The 21088-nt window shown below is 38.1% G+C and overlaps 1 protein-coding gene across 1 annotated transcript in view; it reads left to right on the forward strand.

The window, feature by feature from the left end:
- CSMD1 (CUB and Sushi multiple domains 1) overlaps window positions 1-21088 on the forward strand; it is a 1092714-nt gene that overhangs the window by 323003 nt on the left and 748623 nt on the right. The window contains exon 3 of the mRNA XM_053939637.1: window positions 10990-11102. Within this exon, the coding sequence (XP_053795612.1) occupies window positions 10990-11102 (113 nt within the window). The remainder of the gene's footprint in view (window positions 1-10989; window positions 11103-21088) is intronic.

Genomic DNA, 21088 nt, shown 5'->3' on the forward strand with positions numbered 1-21088 from the left:
GCATCAAATTATGCATCCTAGGGCAAACCTCTACTGAGGTGACTTAAAATATAAGCAAAAAAGCTGCTCAGAAAGAAAGATGAAATATCTCCCAATTAAGGTGTATTTCTAACTTGCTCTAGGAATGTGATATTTCAGGCTGAAGCTATCAAAATTTTTTCACCATGAAATTTAACAAGAGATTGTTCTGCTTCATTACTTCTGAATTTGTTGAAGATCTGATTAGAGGGCACACTGATAAGGCGATATCATAGAAAGGGCACTTTGAGGGTAATCATTAAAATCTGTATGCATACTAGCATAGGAATTCACAATAGGAATTCAGTACACTGAACGACACCATATACTGCAGTAGAATGTGTACAGGCGAGGAATATTCTGAAAATAAGTTGATATTTCAACATAAAGATTCTTGCTTTAAAAATTAAGGAAAGAATCCTGGTAATAAAAGTCACAGCAGTCTGAGATTCGTTAACTACTATACCAAAGAAGTACAATGGCAAATGGTAGTGTAGAGAAACAAAGATATCAAAATGTGATATTTAAATATTTTTAGCATGGGTGAAAAAGTCAGCAAAGAAACAAAATTATGGGCTTCAGTGTATACTAACAAATAACCACAGCTTCCACAGGTGCATAATGAACTTTCTGAGGGATTATGGATCTTTACCATGGTATGTGATCCTTGTTATAGGGTAAGAAAGAAGCTGTGCCACTGCTTTTCCCTCCAGTCCCACCTGTGTACACTCTAAATGGATTCACTGATGAAAGTCCACGTCTCCGTGTCTTGATTGCCTATGTCAGATATTCTTGTATGTGCAGTGCCTCCCTCTTTTCTTTGACTCATGCTCTACATAGGAATTATGTTTAAATTTAAGCACTGAACTACACAGATGACTTGTCTTCCTGAAGGTTTTGAATACTGCAAAAATATGCCCAAAGGAGATGACAAGTGATTTAATGAAGAAAAATACGAGTATATGATGCTTAATACAATAAGCACAGAGTTAGCCCAAAGTACTCACATAATTCTCAAAGATTTCCTGAATTGATCATTATTTTATATTAGCAGCAGCAACCGCTTCTTTTAAGTGTCACTTGAAACTATCAAAACCAGTTAGCTTGAAAAGAGTTTTTTTAAAAGTTAAATTTAGATAAAATGAACTTTATGACTCACTGAAATACCCACTAGATTTCTTTCTCATAAAGGACAAACAAACCAAGCAGCAGTTTTGACAGGAGGTATTCAAGTAAAAAATGATACATACTGTACCAAACTTGGAGTATGATGGTTAGAAATAATAGACAGACTTCAAAGGTTTGCATAGAAAAGAAGAATGTCATAGCTCTTGGGAGTAAAAACATAGGAGCAGAAAGTTAATATAGTGAGCTTTGTGCAGATAGTCTAGAACTGTCAAAGCCTGACCCCTTTAAAATAGAGTTGTCAGAACAATTAACTTCAGGGAAAAAAAACAAAGTCATAATGAGGTGACAGTGAAGGAAAATCCTTTCCTCGGTTCTGAAACAGGATACATTATTTTATCAAGTGAAAATCTCGTAGAGGCATATTTTTAATATGTCTAACATATAAAACACTCTGAGAAGATTCTTTAAGCTGAACAGGTATGTAGTTTGGAAAGACACAGAAGGTGAAGGAAAGGTGTCACTTGATTGATCCAATAACTTTTGCATTTGGAACTTCATCAGTTGTTCTTCCTGAAATACAGCTTTTTGTCTTATAGCTGTAAGAAACATTTCCAGTAGAATTCCAAGTGATCTGGACATTGCCTAAGTTTCTTTTGCCAAAATGTATTGCTCAAAATAAGACAATTGCACATTATTTTAAGTTTCTTTTGATTTGACATGTTTAAATCAATCCATCCTATTCCTGTAATTCTGGATCTGTCTACAAGTTGCAATGTACTTAAATTCCTAAAATCACAGAATACTTTAGGTTGGAAGGGGCCTTTAAAGGTCATCCTGTCCAATGCCCCCTGCATGAGCAGTGACATCTTAAACTCTATCCCATTTCTCAGAGCACTATCCAACCTGAACTTGAATGTTTCTATGTTTTCAGGGATGAGGCATCACCTCTCTGGGCAACTGTTCCAGTGTTTCACCATCCTCAAAATAAAAAACTTCTTCCTTGTATCTAGTTTAAATCTACCCTCCTTAAGTTTAAAACCATAGCCCCTTGTCCTATTGCAATGTGCCTTACTAGGAAGTCTGTCCCCACCTTTCTTATAAGCCTCTTTCAAGTACTGCATTGAAATCAAATACTGGATTGAACTGTGATCTGAATGTTCTCCATAATTTTTTTAAAGATTTCAATCATTAGCATGTATTTTTTATAGAGCAATAAGAAAAAAAACCAGATCATCTAGCCTGGGCGAAACAGATAACGAAAATCTGCAAAGCCATGTCAGTATTCCAATTTTTCCGGTGTATCATAAGCCGTATTTGCAGCTCCGCATATTTCTAGAATAAAGTTCTGGACAGAGATATTCAGTCTTCCTTATAGAAGGAACACTGAACACTATATAAACTGTTTGTTAAATATACTCATATTTGGACAGTAACGTGTTTTTAGGTATCTCCTTATTGCTGCTAGGGACAAACATGCTATTTGTATCTATTCAAATATTTGCTAGCATATTATCTTTTGCCTTAAGGCCTTTGCCTAAAGTGGAACTACCAAAAAAGGCTGGAGTAGGGGATTTTTCAGCTGGCAATACTACTGTAATCCAATTTGTAAAAACGTTAAAAGAAGCTCTAGAAATTGATGTATTTCCCCCTTTCAGACAATTTTTGCATGTTGCAAGGTTTCTAAGCCACTTGTTGTTATTCTGTTTACACTGACTTCGTGCCACTGTTTTTCATAGAGGTGCCATGATACGCTAATATATAGTGAACCTAGAGAAGTGGAAATGTAGGTGATCTTACAGTTATTAATACCTGGCCTGTAAAAAGAGTCCTCTTCACAGACTTTCCCCCTGATTTAGTAGAGGCATAAAATGCAATTTGTTTTCCTTTGATGGGGTTTTGAGGGTTTGTGAGTTCCAGTTTGTTTCTTTGGTGTTTTTTTTTTTTTTTAATTTGTTTGTTTGTTTGTTTGTTTGTTTGTTTTTGTGGTTTTGTTTGTTTTGGGTTTCTTTTTTTTTTTCCAACTGAAGAATTCTGTACATTTTTCATTTCCAAACTCACAAGTGGGAGCAAGAATATAATTTACGGTGTTATGGATGTTTTATAATGGATTTGTAGAACAAAGCTTCAAATAAAGCTAATCCTCATTTATTCTGAAGTTGAAACAATGGTTTGTTGATGCAAAATTTTTCCCAGCCTGATGTGGCATTCTCTCTAAAGCCTTCTGATGTAGGAAAGGCAAGCTGGCTTCACAAATAAAGTTATGTAAAATAACAGATACATATATACACTCATGTGGATTAATAGGTCACACTTTCCAAAAAGATGACTGATGTGACATCTATATGTGAAAGTAAACAGACATAACTCACACAATAAAGTTTAAAATGACTAGTGCAAATGTTTTCTAAGAACATATCTTAAACTGTTTGACAAAGCATGGGTGACAAAATCCCTGAAAGATCATTGTTTTCCTGACTCAATTTATGGTTATGTAGTCAAGTAACCTGGAATACATGACTTAGAATTTTCATCTGTTTTTCTCAAGTACAAAAAGTCATTAGTTTTATAGTAAGTGAAATAATTTACTTCTTTTAAAGGTAAAACATTCATTTTAGTCCTCTGGCAGTAATGGTTACGGTATCACTTTGATTTTTGACACTCTACAGTATTGATTTGTTTTTATCCAGTTTATCAAATATTAGCTGATGTTTTCTTTCCATGTCATTTAGCACAGTGACATATGAAATTATTTATGTGGCTGCATTTTGTATACAGTAGGTAGAAATAGCAAGAAAATAGAAAGCACATCTGCATGGCCATAGCACAGTGCTGTGGCCCACTGGTTCATTTATTCAGCAGTCACCCACCCGTCCTAGTGACTGCCAGGCACCTGAGACATGAACCAGCTGTTTTCCTCTGTTGGTGCCTATGACTGTGGGGAAGTGCTGTGATTTCCCATTAGGCAAGTCCTTCTTTGCATAGGTAAGGACTAGGCGCATCCACCAGCAGCCAGTGCTCTGGCAATTGCTCTCTCCCCATGTTGTCCCACCGGGCTAGAGCCACTGGAACCTGCTGGTGACCTCGCCTTTGCCAGCAGCTGCACCCCTGGAAGCCTCTGGCCCACCTCCCACGCCTGGGACCTGCCATCTCTTCAGTTCCCCTCCTGACTGTGTGCCGGTTTGGCATTGGACAGGTCATGCCATGTGCTCCTGCTCCCTTAGGGAATCATGGACCTGTGGTCACAGGCTGCTGTGCACCATCAGGGCTTCCCACAGCAGATGTGCGCCTTTGCTGCCAAGGCTCTTTGGTGGCACCTAGAGAAACCAACTGCTTTTCCTCGAGGCCAAATACATCAAGAGCATTCAGCTTGTAGCTTATTTCTGCTTATTGAGTGAACTTGGTGAGTTTGGATAAAAAGGAACCTACCTCTATGTTCTAGGGTGACTATATGATGCTGATTTGTATCCTCATTCATTTGTTTAGCCCAGAAATAAATTTTGCACCTTTAAGACAGGTTCCAAGAGCAAAGGGTGGGGAGAGAAGAAGCATGAAGTTTGTTTTCAGAAACTGCACTCACTCCTCCATATTCCTTTTCCTGGGCTGTGCTGTCTGCAGCACAGACAGACAGCAGGAGAGAGCTCTCCTTTGCTTTTTGGTTAGTTTTTAGCTAGCTGAGGCAGAGAAGTTCCCTGGACTGTGGGTGTTTTTGGAACTGTTCTAGCCTGCTCTGGACTGAAAACCCAGAAAAACACCTGGAGCTCATGCCTGTGGCCCACCAGGGCCTAGGATATGGCATCTTCCAGCACCAGAGGGACTGATAAGAGACTAAGCAAGCCAAGTTACACCCCATGACAAGAACTTTCTGAATTGGCCATCTCTTCAGAACAGTGAGAAGTTTTATTTTTTAATATTATTCATTTCTTATGCTTGTGAATACTTTGCTTGTTATTTTTTTTTCCACTTTTCTCCAAGGAAATCTTTTCTCCTACCAGCTGGGGGAGAGGCCACTTGAATCTGCTTTCTAGTGGGCCCCCTTTTGGAGTTTCCTTCCAAATTTGCCCTAAATCAGGATATTCTAATAATGTTATAATTCCTGCAATGTTATAATTCCTGCAATTTATTTGCTGTCTGTATCTTCTGTTTTTCTGTGACTGAAAGAAAAAATTTGAATCTGGGAGCAGTGGGATTAAAAAGAAATTAAATATATATTTATCTTCTGTGATAGAAAATCAATTATAAATCATGGATCTTGTACTAATCTTATAGTAGCTTCATCTGCTCCCTTTATGTATGAGATGCTGTCTCAGGTTTTAAATCTCAACTTCCTTTAGGCAACAGAATGGATATAAATTATTAAGGTAAGGCTTCTGTGATTTCACATGTGGCAGGTAAAAGCCTGGTATTTTGGAATGGCTGTGCTGATCTTCTGGCTTTAAATACCATTTGGTGTCTTACCCTGTGGGTAACTCTTCTTCTTGCTGACAACCAGTGGCTTTGTAAAAGGTCACGTTATGGATATACGTCCTGTAAATGTGCTGTCATAGCACTGCTGCTGTTTTCTGTGGAATAATTGGAGTTACCACCTTCTTGTAAATAACTGCTGTCACTTCCCTTCTGTCCAGATATTCAGGTAGTTCAAACTGAATCTGATTATTAATTAGTAAGATAGCATATTAATTATTTGACTTTTTAATTCATAAATTGAGGTGCACTGAAGTGTTCTCTGCTTGTATCACAGAGCCTGTACAGGTTGCGGGTGCCCAGGCTCCCAGCGAGGGCTGCGGGGGCTCCGGGAGGGGACGCTGGGGCTGCCCCAGTGGGACACAGCCGGCTCCAGCTGGATCCAACTGCCCTTTGCAGGGTGTGGCTGAGCCATGGCTGAGGCGGGGGCACCTCGGGAAACACATACAAGAAAGGAGAGAAAACACCATAGAGAACAAGAAGGGAAAAACAAGTGAGAGAAACAGCTGTGAGACCTCCAAGGTGCGAGAAGTTGGGGGAGGAGGTGCCGCAGGCACCAGAGCAGAGATTCCCCCGGTGGCCTGTGGAAGAGGCCATGGTGGAGCAAGAGGAGGATGTTTCCTGAAGAAACCACAGCCTGTGGAAAGCCCATGCTGGAGCAAGGTAAAACTGTGAGGTGGCAAAAGCTGCAGAGCAGCTGTGGATGAGACCAAGCCCCATTCGCTATGCTAGCTAAAGGAAGAAGTGGAGGAGTTGGGAAGGGAGGAATAAAGTTGAACCTGGGGAGAAAGGGTTTTGATTAATCTACCTTTGTTTCTCAGAGTCCAAACATATTTTAATTGGGAATAAAATAAACTAATTTTTCCCAAATCAAATCTATTTGGCTCATGACAATAATTAGTAACTGATCTCCTTGTCTGTGATCTCCTGACCCAGGAACATTTCTGACTTATTTTCTCCCCCACTTCTGTTAGTAGGTGCTGTGGTGTGACACTGGTCAAATGCCAGGCACCCATGGAAGTGCTTCACTTACCCTCTCCTGCTACAGTTGGGCAGGAGAGAAAAAAATGAAGGAAAAAAATGAAGGACTCATGAGTTAAGCATTGGGAGAATAAAACCACTAAGAGCAATACAGGTTCAAATTTAAAGGTGTAAAGTAAATTTATTTACTTAAACAGAGTCAGAAGAGGATAATGAGAAATAAAATAAGCCTTTAAAACACCTTTTGTCCCCCCTCAGACCCTCCCTCCTTCCCACTGACAGCGCAGGGAGACACGGTATGGGGGTTTTGATGAGTTCGTCAGTCAAGATCTTCTGCTTGTCCAGGGAGAGAAGTCTTTTTTCTGTTATGCCGTGGTTTTCTGCTATGCTGTGGGGTCCCTCCCATGGGCAAACAGTCATCCCAAAACTGTTCTGGCATGGGTCACTCATCCAGAGGGTGCAGTCTTTTAAGGATACTCTGCTCTAGTTTGGAAGCAAGGGCTCTCTATCTCTGGGAGCAGAAGCCGTCTCTCCCTCGTCCGGTCTCCCACTAGACCACAGCTTTCTCTGTCATGCACCCCCTCTGGCATGAGCGCTTTTCCTACAGGCTGTGAGTGCATTTCTGCATTCCCTGTGGACTTCATGCATTACACGGGAACAGTTTGTTTTACCATAATCCTCACCACAGCTTGTTGAAGAATCTCAGCTCCAATGCTTGAAACAGCTTCTCCCCCTCCCTCTTTTTTCCACTGACCTTGGTGTTGCCATGTTGTTTTCCCTCACATGTCTTCACTTCCTTCTCTTCTCTGACCAGAAGAAAAACTGCTGCTTGTAACCCTAATAAGTTCCACTAATTTAAAGATTTTTGCAAAATCTCACAGAGCCGAGAAGTCCATGTTGTCTAAGTTCTGCATCCAGGAATCACTTGTCCTGCTTCCGCTGCCAGCCAGGCAGCCCCACCACCACTGCAGGGGCAGCAGCGGCCGCCGTGGCGCTATTTAACACCTCTCTTTGTGCGGGGCACCAGGAAGGGGAAGCTGCCACCACTGTTGCCCCTGCCCTTTTGCCTGAGCACAGCTGACTAGGGATGGCCAGGCAGGCAAGACATAGAAGCACCTGGGTACTCTGCTGAATTTTTCTATTAAAGATTTTCTGTAAATGTTTTTTGTATTAGTGCAATTTAAAGATCTTGATAAAGTACATTTCAAGTTGATGTACTTGAAGTTTCCTCGCGTATTTGCCTTTTCCTATAGTTACAACCCACCCCAGAAGATAAGGGTAACCCAGTTCCTTATTAATAGAAACCTTGGGGGAGGTTAGAGTTAAGCAAAACTAAATGACTGATGTTTATATGTGTATGTTTATTTTGGAACAATTGTGTTGCAAAGGAAAGCAGGTGTGTAGCCCTTTTGACTGTTATTATCTTTAGTAACATAGCATTGTAAAGGCATAAAATAAACAATTTAGAAACGTATATGGAAAAGAAAGAGAGAAGGACAGGATAAAAGTAGAAAGATACCACTGCCCATGGATCCAGCAATGAGACTTGATTGTCTGTGTCTTGGTCAGAGTCATGGTTGCCATCGTGATCTGTAGTAGGTGGGGAGAGCCCATGAAGCACGAACTCAGTGGGTTAACTCAACTTCAGCTTTAGCCCAGGTACCACCCCTAAGGATGGGCATTTTACACTGTAGCAGCACCGTGGGTCTCTCACAGTCCTCTGGTGGAAGCCCCCAGAACTGAGTCTGGACATGCTTCTGGAGCCGTAGGTTTATGACATCTTCCAAGACATTGCCTCTCATGCCAGCGTGGTTGGGCCAGTTATGGTTGGGCCAGATTATGCCAAATCTGAAGGGACGAATGCCTTCAGACCTATGTATGAACATCCCCTGTAAATGCAAATTTCCAATGCCTTCCTCATCGAAGGTAGATGAGGGGCAGTTTTACAACTGAGCCAGTTCTGAAACAGGAGGACATTAACAGTAAAGAGTACTGCCCTGCCTCTGCAGGGTCTGCTTCTTACCTGCTTCTCCCTTACCTGGCTCAAAACCCAGCACACACATAACTCCTTGCCCCCCTTGGATAGGTGGGTGTGAAAACCTGTCCTGGCAAAGCACCCTGCTGCCTCCACAAATGGCAAAAATGTTTTAAGTCATTAACCATTAACATTCTAGTCTCTCACACTTGTAAGTCTGCAAAACCTTTAAGTGCACTAACTTAGGGTATAAAAGAATGTATTTGTCTTCCTTTAATGTGAATTGCAATGTCAGCCTAAAGAATGATCTTCTAGTATTTGGCTCCTAAGAATCCATATTATATGAGTGACACTTATTATAGCAGAATCAAAGCAGGTTGGTGTAGAAATCATACCAAGAATTCAGGATGTCCACTCACAGCTCAGATAAATTCATTTATATTAACCAAATCCAGACCAAGCAGAGAAAACAGGAATGAGGGAGCAAAAGCTTTGTAGTTCTGCACTGATATAACATTTTTTTTTTTTGGTCTTTTTATTGTGGGGTCTTTTTTTAGTTCTCCCATGCAGTATGAAATGTTGAGGCTAGCTGCTTCTGACTCAAGCTGATTTTCCTTTCTTCCCCTACAATGCATGCTAGTTTCCTGTAATTTAGCAAGAAATGTTAGATGCAGTAAATACTTGTAGTGCTATCCAAAAAAACTCCAAAGCCCATCCCTTAAAACAAGAAGTCTTTGAATAATTTCTCAAAGAAGAGCAAAACATATAAGTAAGATCAGAAAATACATACCTAATTTAAAAATGAACTGTCAGAGAGTACACTCCAGATGTAGGCCAGAAGAGATAACCACTCTAATTTATTAAATAGAACAAGAGGCACATTTCCCTAAAAACTGCAACGTCTAGTGAAGGTGAGAGACCATAAAAAAGCATGAACATAAGATGTGGCAAGGCTTATGGTAGTTCTGTAGTTTGAAGACTAAGGGGAAAATCAACCTGTTTATTTCTGGAATTAGAGTAAATGAGGTGGAAAAGAATAGGAATATTAGGTTGACAAGTACATAGAAGGTAAAAAGATTAGAGTAAACAGCTAATTACCATATGGGAGAAAATGTTGTTTAAAATGAAAGGAAAAAATGACAGAAAGCTTTTTGATGACTTATGTTGCCTTGACTGTATGCTTTTATCTGTATTTAAAGCTCTTGCTTTGATCTCTTCTATTTGTTTTTCAAAGCTCAAAATTGGCAAGAGATGGGGAACCACCTGACTGGTGCAATTGAAGCATGGAATTCCTCCTATGTGTTTTAATATATGCAAGTGGTCTTTAATAAACCTAATTTTGCAAAGAACATCTAGTTCAGTAGTTCAGTGACATTGGTCTGTTAATGAATTATAACTTTATTGTACCATAAATTGAAGAGACGAGATGGTTTTTTTGCTTGCTTTTTTTTTTTTTTTTTAAGACATGGATTGTTTTAACCACCTAGATCTTAAAAAAAGACTTCTTTTGGTGGGCTTTTTGTGTTTGTTTATTTGTGGTTTTTAATGATCTGTTTCAATGTCTAAGAAGCTCTTTCAGGGTGAAACGAGAACAAAAGCTGGTTTTCTGGCAGGGTTATCCTATACATACTCAATCACATATCCCTCTTGGATGACACAGAAATTAACTAGTGATCAACTAAGCTACCAATATAGGTTTTTTTTTTTTTTTTTTTTTTTTTTTTTTTTTTTTGTGAGACAGTAATGGCATCATATATCTTACTTATGAGAAATTAATCATTAAAAAATCATCTCACTAGTATCTGCCAGGTCTAACAAATTGTGTTTAGTGATGTTTCAATAAAGGATCTAAACATTTTTCTTCAGTCAGTTTTACCCTCAAAAATATCCAGATTTTGGGAAATTGTCTTATAATCAATATTGAAATGCAATTATAGATTATCCAAAATTCCATTTTTTATGTAAAGGTAAGACTACTAGTAAGAGGGGAAATGTAAGGTAATTTTTTCTGAAGCTCTTAAATGGAAGTGTGGTGGTTTGTTTGTTTTCTAGGCAGTTAATGTTTATCACACTGAGCATATGACATCCATGGTTTTTCTCATGGTTTTTCTGAAGCAGCACCTTGAGGATAGACAGGACAGTCTAAGCTACGTCAAATTGTAGGAAATATCTCTGAGTGAGTCAAGACTTGAGTATCTACTTCTAGGTGTCCTAAATTTACCTGTCTTCATCTTAAAATAAGTCCTAACACAAAAAAAAGTCTTCAGTAGGTACAAACAGGTCTTTCTTTCACTGTTTTCTGGGGAGCACATAGATGTGTTAATATAGGAAATGTAAAAACGTTATGTTTATCATAATGCTCATCACATCTACTGATGGGCTTTATTATAAAAAGTGTTAGTAACTTCTGCCTTTTTATTGCACAGGTTATCTGGATTTCAGCTTCCATCATCTATTGTGAGCACAGGATCTATCCTCACCCTCTGTTTCACCACAGATTTTGCTGTCAGTGCCCAAGGCTTCAAAGCTATCTATGAAGGTAAGAACTCTTCCTACTGGGTGTTCACTATACTTAATACATGCTTTTCATTTTGAAATGTGATGTTTCAATTCTTTTTGCGATTTGAGTAATCAGCTGGTATTGCATTAACTGTGGGGTATATTTTGTAGCATCTTTAAAATGCTATTTTATTATGGACATAGTTTTGAATTTTTAATTTAATTTAAACTGATTATTTAAATTAAATAAACTAAACTGCAGTTTCTGATTGGATTTTTAAATGAAATTTGTTAGGTCTCCAAAGCTGGATTCAGAGATAGATTAATTTAAATGGTTTTCTTATTATTTCCTAAATTTTATTTTTGAAGCATCTTTAGGCAATATCTAACTTAAGGGGTGTAATGATAAAAATGAGATGAGATATGGGGCCTAAATGGTCGTGAAAATGAATCACTAATCTTCTCATTGTGGAAAATTAAAAAGACAACAATAAAAATATATATATAAAATTAAAAACAAAAAAGCAGTTGAAACTTAGTCTGTGGAAGGTGTAAGACTACAGTGAAGACTGCAGTGAAGACTGCAGTGAAGACTGAAGTTCTTGTTAGAAATAAGGCCAAGCATTTCTAGTGTCTACCAAGAATTATACTCATTAAACAGGAATGATACCTTTTGTACAGCTCAAAGTATTAAGGAAATGATTTTATGAGAACTGCAGCTTTTGTTGGGGAAAGTTAACACGTACAGTGATATTAAGTCGCTTGTTGGATTATAAGAGTGTTTTGGGTGTAATTCAGGATTGTTTTCAAACTGAGTGTGTGGTGTTGCTTTGGTTGTTTTGGAGTTCTGTGTATGTTTGGATTTTTTTATTGCTTTTTAAAATTTATTTATTCATGGAAAATGCAGGGCTTCTAATACTTATATTTGAAGAAGGCTCATTTTCAGCTTACTTCTCAAACTCCAAGTTATTTTTTCTATGGTTTCACATATCTAATCCTTGACTGATAGTGTTTATTCTGAAAAATTTTCCTACAATCAGTTAAGTGCCTGAAATGTTTTTATGATGCAGTTGATGTGGAACTGAATGTAGAAAGTAGTATGGTTTGATGGTAGCTCTTTACTAGGAAGAGAATTTGCAAGTGTGTAAATCCATTACACTGGTCACCACTATAGAGAAAATCACAGTACCTTAGAGACCACAGGTAGCTTCAGATGCTTGGTGAGCTTTGATCATGTTTTTCTAGGACTGTTGAAACTTTACCTTCCTTTCTTGACAGTGACAAAATCTACTCCCTATTGAGATATATCTTTCTTTCACATCTCATTAATGTTTTGAAATGATAGTGTTTTTTAAAGTCTCTTCTTGAATTCAGTATGCATATTGAGGGGATTACGTAAGTGTGAAAGAGGCAAAGGAGGTGTCATGAGTAGCACAAACTTCTTTGTTTTGAGCTTTTTCTCTGGGTGGGTAGCTCACAGTATGTCTCTCCTTGGTAGCTATTCCCCCCTTCCTTTGTCCCTCAAAGCCTTAACACCTGGTAAGTCAGCTAATCAGTCTCTTATTTTTTAACTAATATGGGGGCTGTGAGAAGACTTAGTTCCATTGCCATAGCTTTTATAAACTTTACTAGGTAAATTGAAAAGGAACATCAGAAATCATGAACACACCAGGAACTGTTTTTGTTGTATTGCTTCAATAGGAAGCTTTCTACGCACCTCTATTATTCTCTCTTATGAGATGCATGCAATAGCATATTTTATCCTTTTATGCAATCTGAGCAGTTTGTTTTTCATATTGAAGAGCACAGTGAAAAAGGCTAAAGGACATCTCTTGACTGTCAAGTTAGGAACACATGCATGGAGCTACAGGCTGTAATATAATGACACTTCCTGCTGGCCTACTTTCTTGTAAAAACCCCATCAGGAAGAGCTGTAATTAACAGTGACAGACAGCACCACTTTCTGGTTAAACAACACTGCCCCCTTTCAGATTTAGGGCTGTAAACCTGGCACTGTCAATGAACTTTAAATTGACATCAAAATGTGACCTCCAGCTCTGGAAAAATTGGTGAATGTCACTCAAGTGCCAGCATTTCAGTCTAGAGACAGACAGTGGGTACTGATGGTTCTAGAAGGAATTGTAGCAGTGAAGGGTTAGGTGTTTTTTTGTGAAGGCTTGGAGTGATTTCTGCAGCAAAAGCCAGCTGATTTGCCCCATGGTTTAAGAACTTCCATAACTGTTCCCTGGACTACCTGTTTTTAATAGTGACATCTTCTGGCTTCTGTGTCACATGTGATTTTAAGACAGGTGTTAAATTCGTCTAGGATGGGGGAATACAGACCAGATATTACCAGTCAGTAGAAGTCTTTATAATCACTCTGCCAGCTACCCATCCCTGGTTAGTTTGCCTTCCTAAACTATATGACTATCCCTGGTTTTGGCCAGTTCTTTCATTCTTCTCTTGAGTAAGTGAATTGCTGCTCAGTTGGAAGCAAGGGGAGCATTGAAGTGCTACTGAATGCTGCAGCCAGCTGAGAGTTTGGGATATTATGGGTTCAGCATGCAGAGTTTGAAAAACTCAGTAGGGCACTAAACCAGTAAACAAGGCAAGTGAACCACTTCAATGGTGATCGAATGGCCTCTGAAGTTATACCCAGTATCTCTATAAGAGAGAGAACATTACATCCTCATCCCTGGACTATGATTCTGACGTGTGCCTTTTACTTAGTATATTCTTCATTTATGACCTCAGTTCCTGTGCAGCAATGACATAACTGGATCCTTTGTGTTTTTAAAATGTAGAAATAAGAATGAAGCTAGTGAAACCACATTATGGCATTGTAAGTCTTTGAATATTGCTGGTATTTACATGACTTAGCCTGGTGTCAACCATATACCATGTGGATATTAACATTAACTAAATCAGATCTTTGTGGCAGTAGACCTGAGAGTTTAGCAACACTGATGTAGTTGGGCAGTTACTGAATTCTTAGGCTGAGATGTAGGTTTCTTTACTGGATCATTCTTTCACCAGATTTATATGTGTGTTTCTGAGATTTTTAACCAATAATACTTTAATTTTTCTCAGTGATCACATCAGCTCTCTAAGTTCTGGTACTGGTGGAAACTGGTGGAACTGTTCTTACTTTCTAGAAATAAAATTATCTGTGGAAGTTTCAAACATCTGATTATATCAGTAAAAAGAACTATGAATTTCAGAAGTAGTAAGTTCAGTTTATAGCATAAGTCAGTATTGGTGTTACCAATATCGAGGACAGGACGTGCCTTGGCTTGTCTGGCCCTGCTGCCGAACCAAATGGTGGCCACTGTGGTGTTTGACCCCAGAGACACTTTTGGCTAGCTGGATGTTGCAGCTGGGCACATGGAGACAAGTCCAGACATGCCGGAGCTCTGGTGCCGGCGGGATGGAGCTTCCTCTCGTAGAGGGTCTGCTTCCTCAGGTTTCCTGCTGCCGGAGAAGCCTTTAAGGCTATGGTGAAGGAAAGGAGTCAGTTCTGATGGAGGGTTTAATCCAGAGTTTTTATTCTGGCCCACAGGCCTCTGAATACAGCAACAGCTCTAAGAGAACTCCTGGACCACGTGGTTGTCCGTCCTTTCACCCGGGAGAGGGGAGGAGGGAAGGGATAGGGAGCCCACCAATCAGGTATGGGAGAGGAGGTCTCAAGGGACAAAGGACACCTGGATGGCCCAGTGCCCCCCAGAGGTGGAGGGTATCTTTTGAATCTGCCCAATTACTCAACGCCTTTCTGGAATTCCAGGTGTGACTGACAGTGCTCAGCAGGGGTCAGGGTGGGGAAAGGAGGAGTGATTGACACACCTGGGCTAAGCCCAAATACTTCCAAGGTGGCATCACACTGCAACAAGTCTGCTTAAATGGTTAAATGATTTATTTATTAACCATTACAATCACCCTTTCATATATAAACATAATTTTTTAGCAATGGAATTGGAGAATTGAGGGATAGCTCCTCTTTCTGTAATATATTTTTTATAATGAAATGAATGAAATCATAGGAAATAGGTTTAGGCTTTGCAGGGACTGTAGAAGGAGAAAACAAAGTACCTGGACTTGTGCAATTTTGCTTAATTTCCTGGTAAAATCAGCTTAATTCCTACTTTTCTAGACTGAAGTTAACAAGCCATTTTTTAAAAAGGTTCTTTGAGGGCTACACACAGAATTAAAAAATCAGCATTCCTGTATCATTGTAGTAGTTTTCTTTGGAAAGTCAGAAGTATTCCTCCCATGCAGAAAACTTGGTTATGTTTGGCAATAGAGACAAATGCTCTTTAAATTACAGCAGTATCTGAACTGCCATGCATATTTATAATTTGATGGTCTTTCTTCTATTAAAGTACCATGGCCTGCCTTTCAGAGAATCCAACTGTCAAGTGGAAAAAAATTAGAGAAAGTACAAAACTCATTTCACAGTGTGTTCCTAGTCATCAACATAAAATGAAATATCATGGGGTTTAGCTTATATTTGGATACACTAGTGTCTGTTACTAAACATTAAGATGCCATCTACCGCTAGCAATGCTTGGTTCATTTTAAGGATTTTAAGAGTCTTTTTTGGTTGGTAGGCTGTATTTGTTTTTTGAGGGTTTTTTGTTTGTTTGTTTAGTGGAGGGGGTTTGTTTTGTTTTGTTTGTTTTGTTTTCTTTAGGGGCTTGTTTTCTCTTGGGGTTTTTTGTGTGTGTGTGTGTCTATATGTGGTTGTTTTTGTTGTTTCTAAACATATTTTGTAGTGTAGAATTGGTGAACAGTGTTTAAACAACATGCCAGATATACTGGACTTGGTGTTTGTCCATACCTTTCCTCAACCTCTGTTCTACAGCAGCAGCTGTTCCTTGCCAGACAAGAAAGCTGTTCTTGCTCATGAAGAAAGTCCTTCTGATCTACTTGCCTGCAGGCCATATTTTCTTTTTTCTTTTGTTCTTTGGTTTCTCAAAGCTTTCTGCTCACATCCAGCATTAACATTTATATTGTCAGTCACCTCATCCTCCCTTATGCACCTTCCCAAAGCTTCTTTTTAAATTCCTTTTGACATCAACAGCAGAAAGCAGTGATGCACTTCCATGTTGTTTAGCCTTTGAAGAAATTTTTTGGCTTTTTCACCTCTTGCAGGTCTTGTTCTTCTGGAGTATCTGTTATGTGATATGGGATGGTCTTGTTTTGGTTGGTTTTTGTTTTGTGTTTGATTTTTTTTTTGTTTAGTTTGATTTTTGTTGTTGTGTTTTGGTTTTTTTTTTTTTATTACTCAATACTTTTGGCTATATAAATACACAAAAAAATTGAAAAATTTCCCCTACCAACTTAGTATGATTCTGTAAGTTTGCCAAGGTAATTTTCCCAACACTGTCACTTTTTCCAGTTAACATGGACCCAAGTGAAGATAATGGACTTCTGGACTCAAGCTAATGTTTTTTGGGTTTTGCTTGTTTCCCTCCCTCAAGTACGAGAGTACCTTTTCTGCACTCAATTTTAAGAGTAAAATTTTGCTTGTCATTTGGTCAGTGCTTGAACTGCTTCCTACTTGTTGTCCATGAGTCTGGTTAATGGCCATGCAGTTCTCTCAAAAAACTGATACAATGATGAATCTGGGAATGGATGAATAATCCAATGAATAATCTGAGGCAAATATTTCAAGTTCTCAGTAGGAAACTAAACTGGCAAGATAATACCAACTTTATGACAACTTGTATGCATAATGATTCCCTGCTATTCAGTGTGAGATGAGTAGTCTCCTGAATCTTCAACCATTGCCAGTTAATCTCTGTGGTTTAGTCATGGGTGCTCTTTTATCTATCAGAAAATACTAAATTTTCATAGAATCATAGAAGATTGGAAAAAATTGTAAAAAATCATCTATCTCAAAACCTCATCACCACCATGGGCAGGGAGCCCTTCCGTTAGCAGATTCAATCATTGGAACAATTTTGATTGTTCCAGTGATGTGAAACTGTGCATGACTTGTGAACATCTGTGGATTAGTATATCCAGGTCAGAAAAGCTCCAAAATAGTCTAATGAGTATCTAACAATGAAATTGAGAGTTAGGCAGTTTGTTCTATATTCTCTTGTGTGGGTTTTGGGAAAGATTCAGTTTGTCACGCCCAAACCTGTAAAGAAGCAGTGTAAATTATATGAGTTAAATCTTTTTAATGTTAAAGGTACAAACTGCCTTTTTCTTAGCTTTTCTTTGGTAAGAAAACTTTACTAACATTAATGCTGTAGTAAAATGCTGCTGCTGTTGTAATACTGACAGTTTTTTCTGTTAGTGTAATTTGCTATAAGACCTTTTAATAGGCTGATACATTTCTATTTTTCTATTTTTAGTTACATATCTCTTGCTATTTTTGTAGTCTGTTCTTTTCAAACTGAGATGTTTGTTGAACCTTTTATCAATATGTGTTGGTGTATGCACATGATGAAGTAAACAAAAAACTTTAAATAGTGAAAGGAGAGAATGAATGGAAAAGGACTTTTTTTAAGGCTGAAATTTGTACTTGTACCTCTCTAGAGTCAAAGTGATTGTTTTCTGAGAATGAATTTAAGTATAGATTTCCTTTGTCAACTGCAGTTCTTATAAAGGAAAATGTTTGGGTATTTTTTTTTTCTTTAGCAATTTTTCTTTAAAATAACATCTTTTTGTAATGATATCATATGAATGACTGTAAATGATGACATACAGGAAAGAAATCATAATGCAGTTGAAAAACATCCCCTGATATTTCATGTATCACACCATGCCATAATTAGTAGCAGCAAAATCTCAAGGCAAAAGAGGTCTAGCAGGGCTGTGAGCCTGTTCTGTAAGATCTCTGCTACCTAATCTAGAATATAAATGATTTAGGTAACAAAATATTTTTAACAATATCAAATAAAGAAAATAATTTTTAATTCTACATATATTCAGAAAACTTCTGAAAAATGAAACACTGTATTTGTGAGGAGAGATAGGTAAAATATTCTGCTTATGTTCTGAAGTGTATGAATGAGTTAAAGGAGTGAAATTCTTTTCACTTAAATGTTGAATTTCAGCAATATTCAAAGGACCAGGAATAAGAAATCTGGAATGCTATTTCCTTAAAATGTCCAAGGGCAGAAATTTCCCAAGAAGAAGTTCTAGGAAATTCTTTCCTAGAAAAAAAAGACACTGCACTGAAAATTGTGATGGAATACACCCTACTTGAATTGTCCAAAAAGTTAAATTAAATGTTGCAGGTTTCATTATCAACCCCTGATTTTTATATCTAAAGGAAGAAGGACTTTTATTTTAAGTTATGACCATCATGTTAGTCAATTTGTAACGTCGATCAGCTGTGTTCTGCTTTCCAGCTTTCACACAGGCTCAATCTTTCCAGCTCGATCTTTAATGAGGGAAAGACATCCTTCCTGTGGCTGGTAGCCCTTGCAAAAGCAATTACATGTTTTAAGATAAGTTCTTGGAACTGTCTTTTTGGATGCCTCTGATTCTGGGATTATTTTGTGCCTTCTGGTGACTTACTGATCCATGTAAGAGCTACTGTGATTTTTGTTCTTGGTACGTAAATCAGTAACAAACATGCTGTTGGTGGTTCGTACCTTGTAATGATTTTGTGGACTTGTAGCCTCCCTCCACAAAATTCTTACTTCTGCTACTATCTGATATCACAAACCCAAAAGGAAAATGTTTTGGTAAAAGTGGGCTTACTAGAGGGAAATATTAAGGAGTTGGTCCTCTGCTACTATAAAGTGTCAGTCCTAAACCAGAACAGCACGTTCTAGCATAGAAAACAGGAGTGGAAAATCAGTGTTGTAACAGGATTGCTTCTCTTTCTGTGTAGCCTAAAGAACTTACTACAGTGGTTTCATGCTGCTGCTACATCCTGAGAGATCATAATCCCAACTGTGCTGATATAAATATCCCGTTTCATGTTCTTTCTTGTCTGTCTTCATTGATGTGTGTTCGTATGACTAATATTAACTTGTGAAAAAACACTTCAAGAGTTGTTTGAAATGTCACAATTATCTAAGTGAAGTCATTGCCTCATCTGAATGAGTATTAAGGTTATTGTTGTGATTTAGCCCCAGGGGGCAGCTGAGCACCATGCAACCACTCACTCACCAGCCTGACAGGACAGTGGTATGCAGGAGAGAATTGGGAAGATAAAAGTGAAAAAATGTGTGGGTTGAGATAAAGACAGTTTAATAGTTATAGCAAAATCTCCATGTGCAAGCAAAGCAAAGTAAGGATTTTATTCATTGCTTCCTATTGGCAGGCAGGTGTTCAGACATCTCCACAAAAGCAGAGCTCCATCACGTCAATGGTTATTGAGGAAAACAAATGCCATCACTCCAAACATCCCTGAGCAATGGCAGCTCTAGCCAGACTCCAACCCTGCCCGTTTGATTGCTGAGCATGACACCATATGGTATAGAAATAGTCCTTTGGTCAGCTGGGGTCAGCTGTCCCAGCTGTGTTCCCTCCCAATATCTTGTGCACTTCCAGCCTAGTTGTTGACAGGACAGAAAAGCCTTGACTCTGCTGAGCAATTTCTGAAACATCCCTGTGTTGTAAAAACTGTTTTGCTCACAATTTCAAAACTCCATTCTAGCTCTGATGAAGAAATTTAATTCTGTCATAGCTAGAACCAGTACAAATGTGCAGTGTGATCTAAAAATCCCACAGATCAATGTTGTAGGTAGCTTAAAAAAAGAACCCCAAACAAACAAAGAAAACCCCCAAAATAAGCAAAAATTAATAGAAAGAGACTAGCTTTGCCTCTCCTGTTCAAAACGCTCTAGTCCTTCTATCTGGACTTTAAAATTTTAAGTTAAAATATGTTCTCTTTAAGCTGAAATAGTTTGATAAGCAAACAAGATCAAAACTTCCATAATTCTAAAATTGTGTTGGATTTTTTTTATTCTTTTTAAAACAAATTATCTATATAAGGAATTTAAGGAATTTGTCTCTTCTCCAAGTGCTTTTCTGGAACAAGCCATGCAATGTGACTTAACAGAGTTGGCATTTTTGTTTGTTCAATTTTACAGCCAAATGGGATTTGGTGGAATAACTTTTCATTCATAGCCATGCAGATTTGCTGTTGATAGAATTTTAGCTAAGCAGCCTGTGTCCTTCCCTACTCACTCTGTATTTATTGTAAACAGCAACTGATGTGCCAAATATGAGCATGCCAATAGTTAAAGAAGAAACCTGTTTTCTGTTCAAACTCCATTTTGCCTAAACTTTCAGCTCTGGGCTTAGCTTTTTCCTTTTTACCAATGTGGAACTCAAAATACTGCCAACATCTTGTTGTGCATATTGCTAAACTACTCACAGGAGATTTTTGATGCCTTTATCTATTTGGTTGAAAAGTTAAATCCTAATTTCTTCATTACTGGATATACTTGGTAGTGCTAACTTATCTTCAGATGGTCCCAGATTAAATACAACTGTCACTTACCCAGATTTTAGTGAATCTGACTATGACTTGATTCATTTCTGGCCTTATTTGTAAAGAAAGTTGTTTTTTCCTTTGGCTGGCACAAAGTAGGGGAAGTTGTAATGGGCTTTTCAACTCTCAGATAATAAAAATGCATTTCCAGCCATACCAGTTCTGGTTTGCTGCAGTCTTTATATTGCTTATATTTTTTTGTTATCTATTTTTCTTAACTTAAAGTAGGATCACTTTTTATTATCAAAAGTATATTTCTGCCTTTATAGAAAAGTCTCTGCAGCTTACTAAGAGCTACTGTTGATAACTACTTTTTATTTATTATGAATCTTCCTCCAATGGCAAAGATGACTTAGGGATTGTATGTCTTTTTTTTTTTTTTTTTTTTTTTTTTTTTTTTTTTTTTTTTTGTAAAAATAAGAGAAGATTTAAAAATCTCGATCTCATGTGGAATCCTTGTTTCCAGATTTTTATTCTTTTAAACTGGCCGGAGGTGTTGTGTGATGCTGGGTTGAATCAGTATTTCTGGGTTATTAGGATAGAAAATAGGAAGTTGGATTTGCTAT

This window comes from Vidua chalybeata, chromosome 3 (genome assembly GCF_026979565.1).
Source record: "Vidua chalybeata isolate OUT-0048 chromosome 3, bVidCha1 merged haplotype, whole genome shotgun sequence".
NCBI classification, from domain to species: Eukaryota; Metazoa; Chordata; class Aves; order Passeriformes; family Viduidae; genus Vidua; species Vidua chalybeata.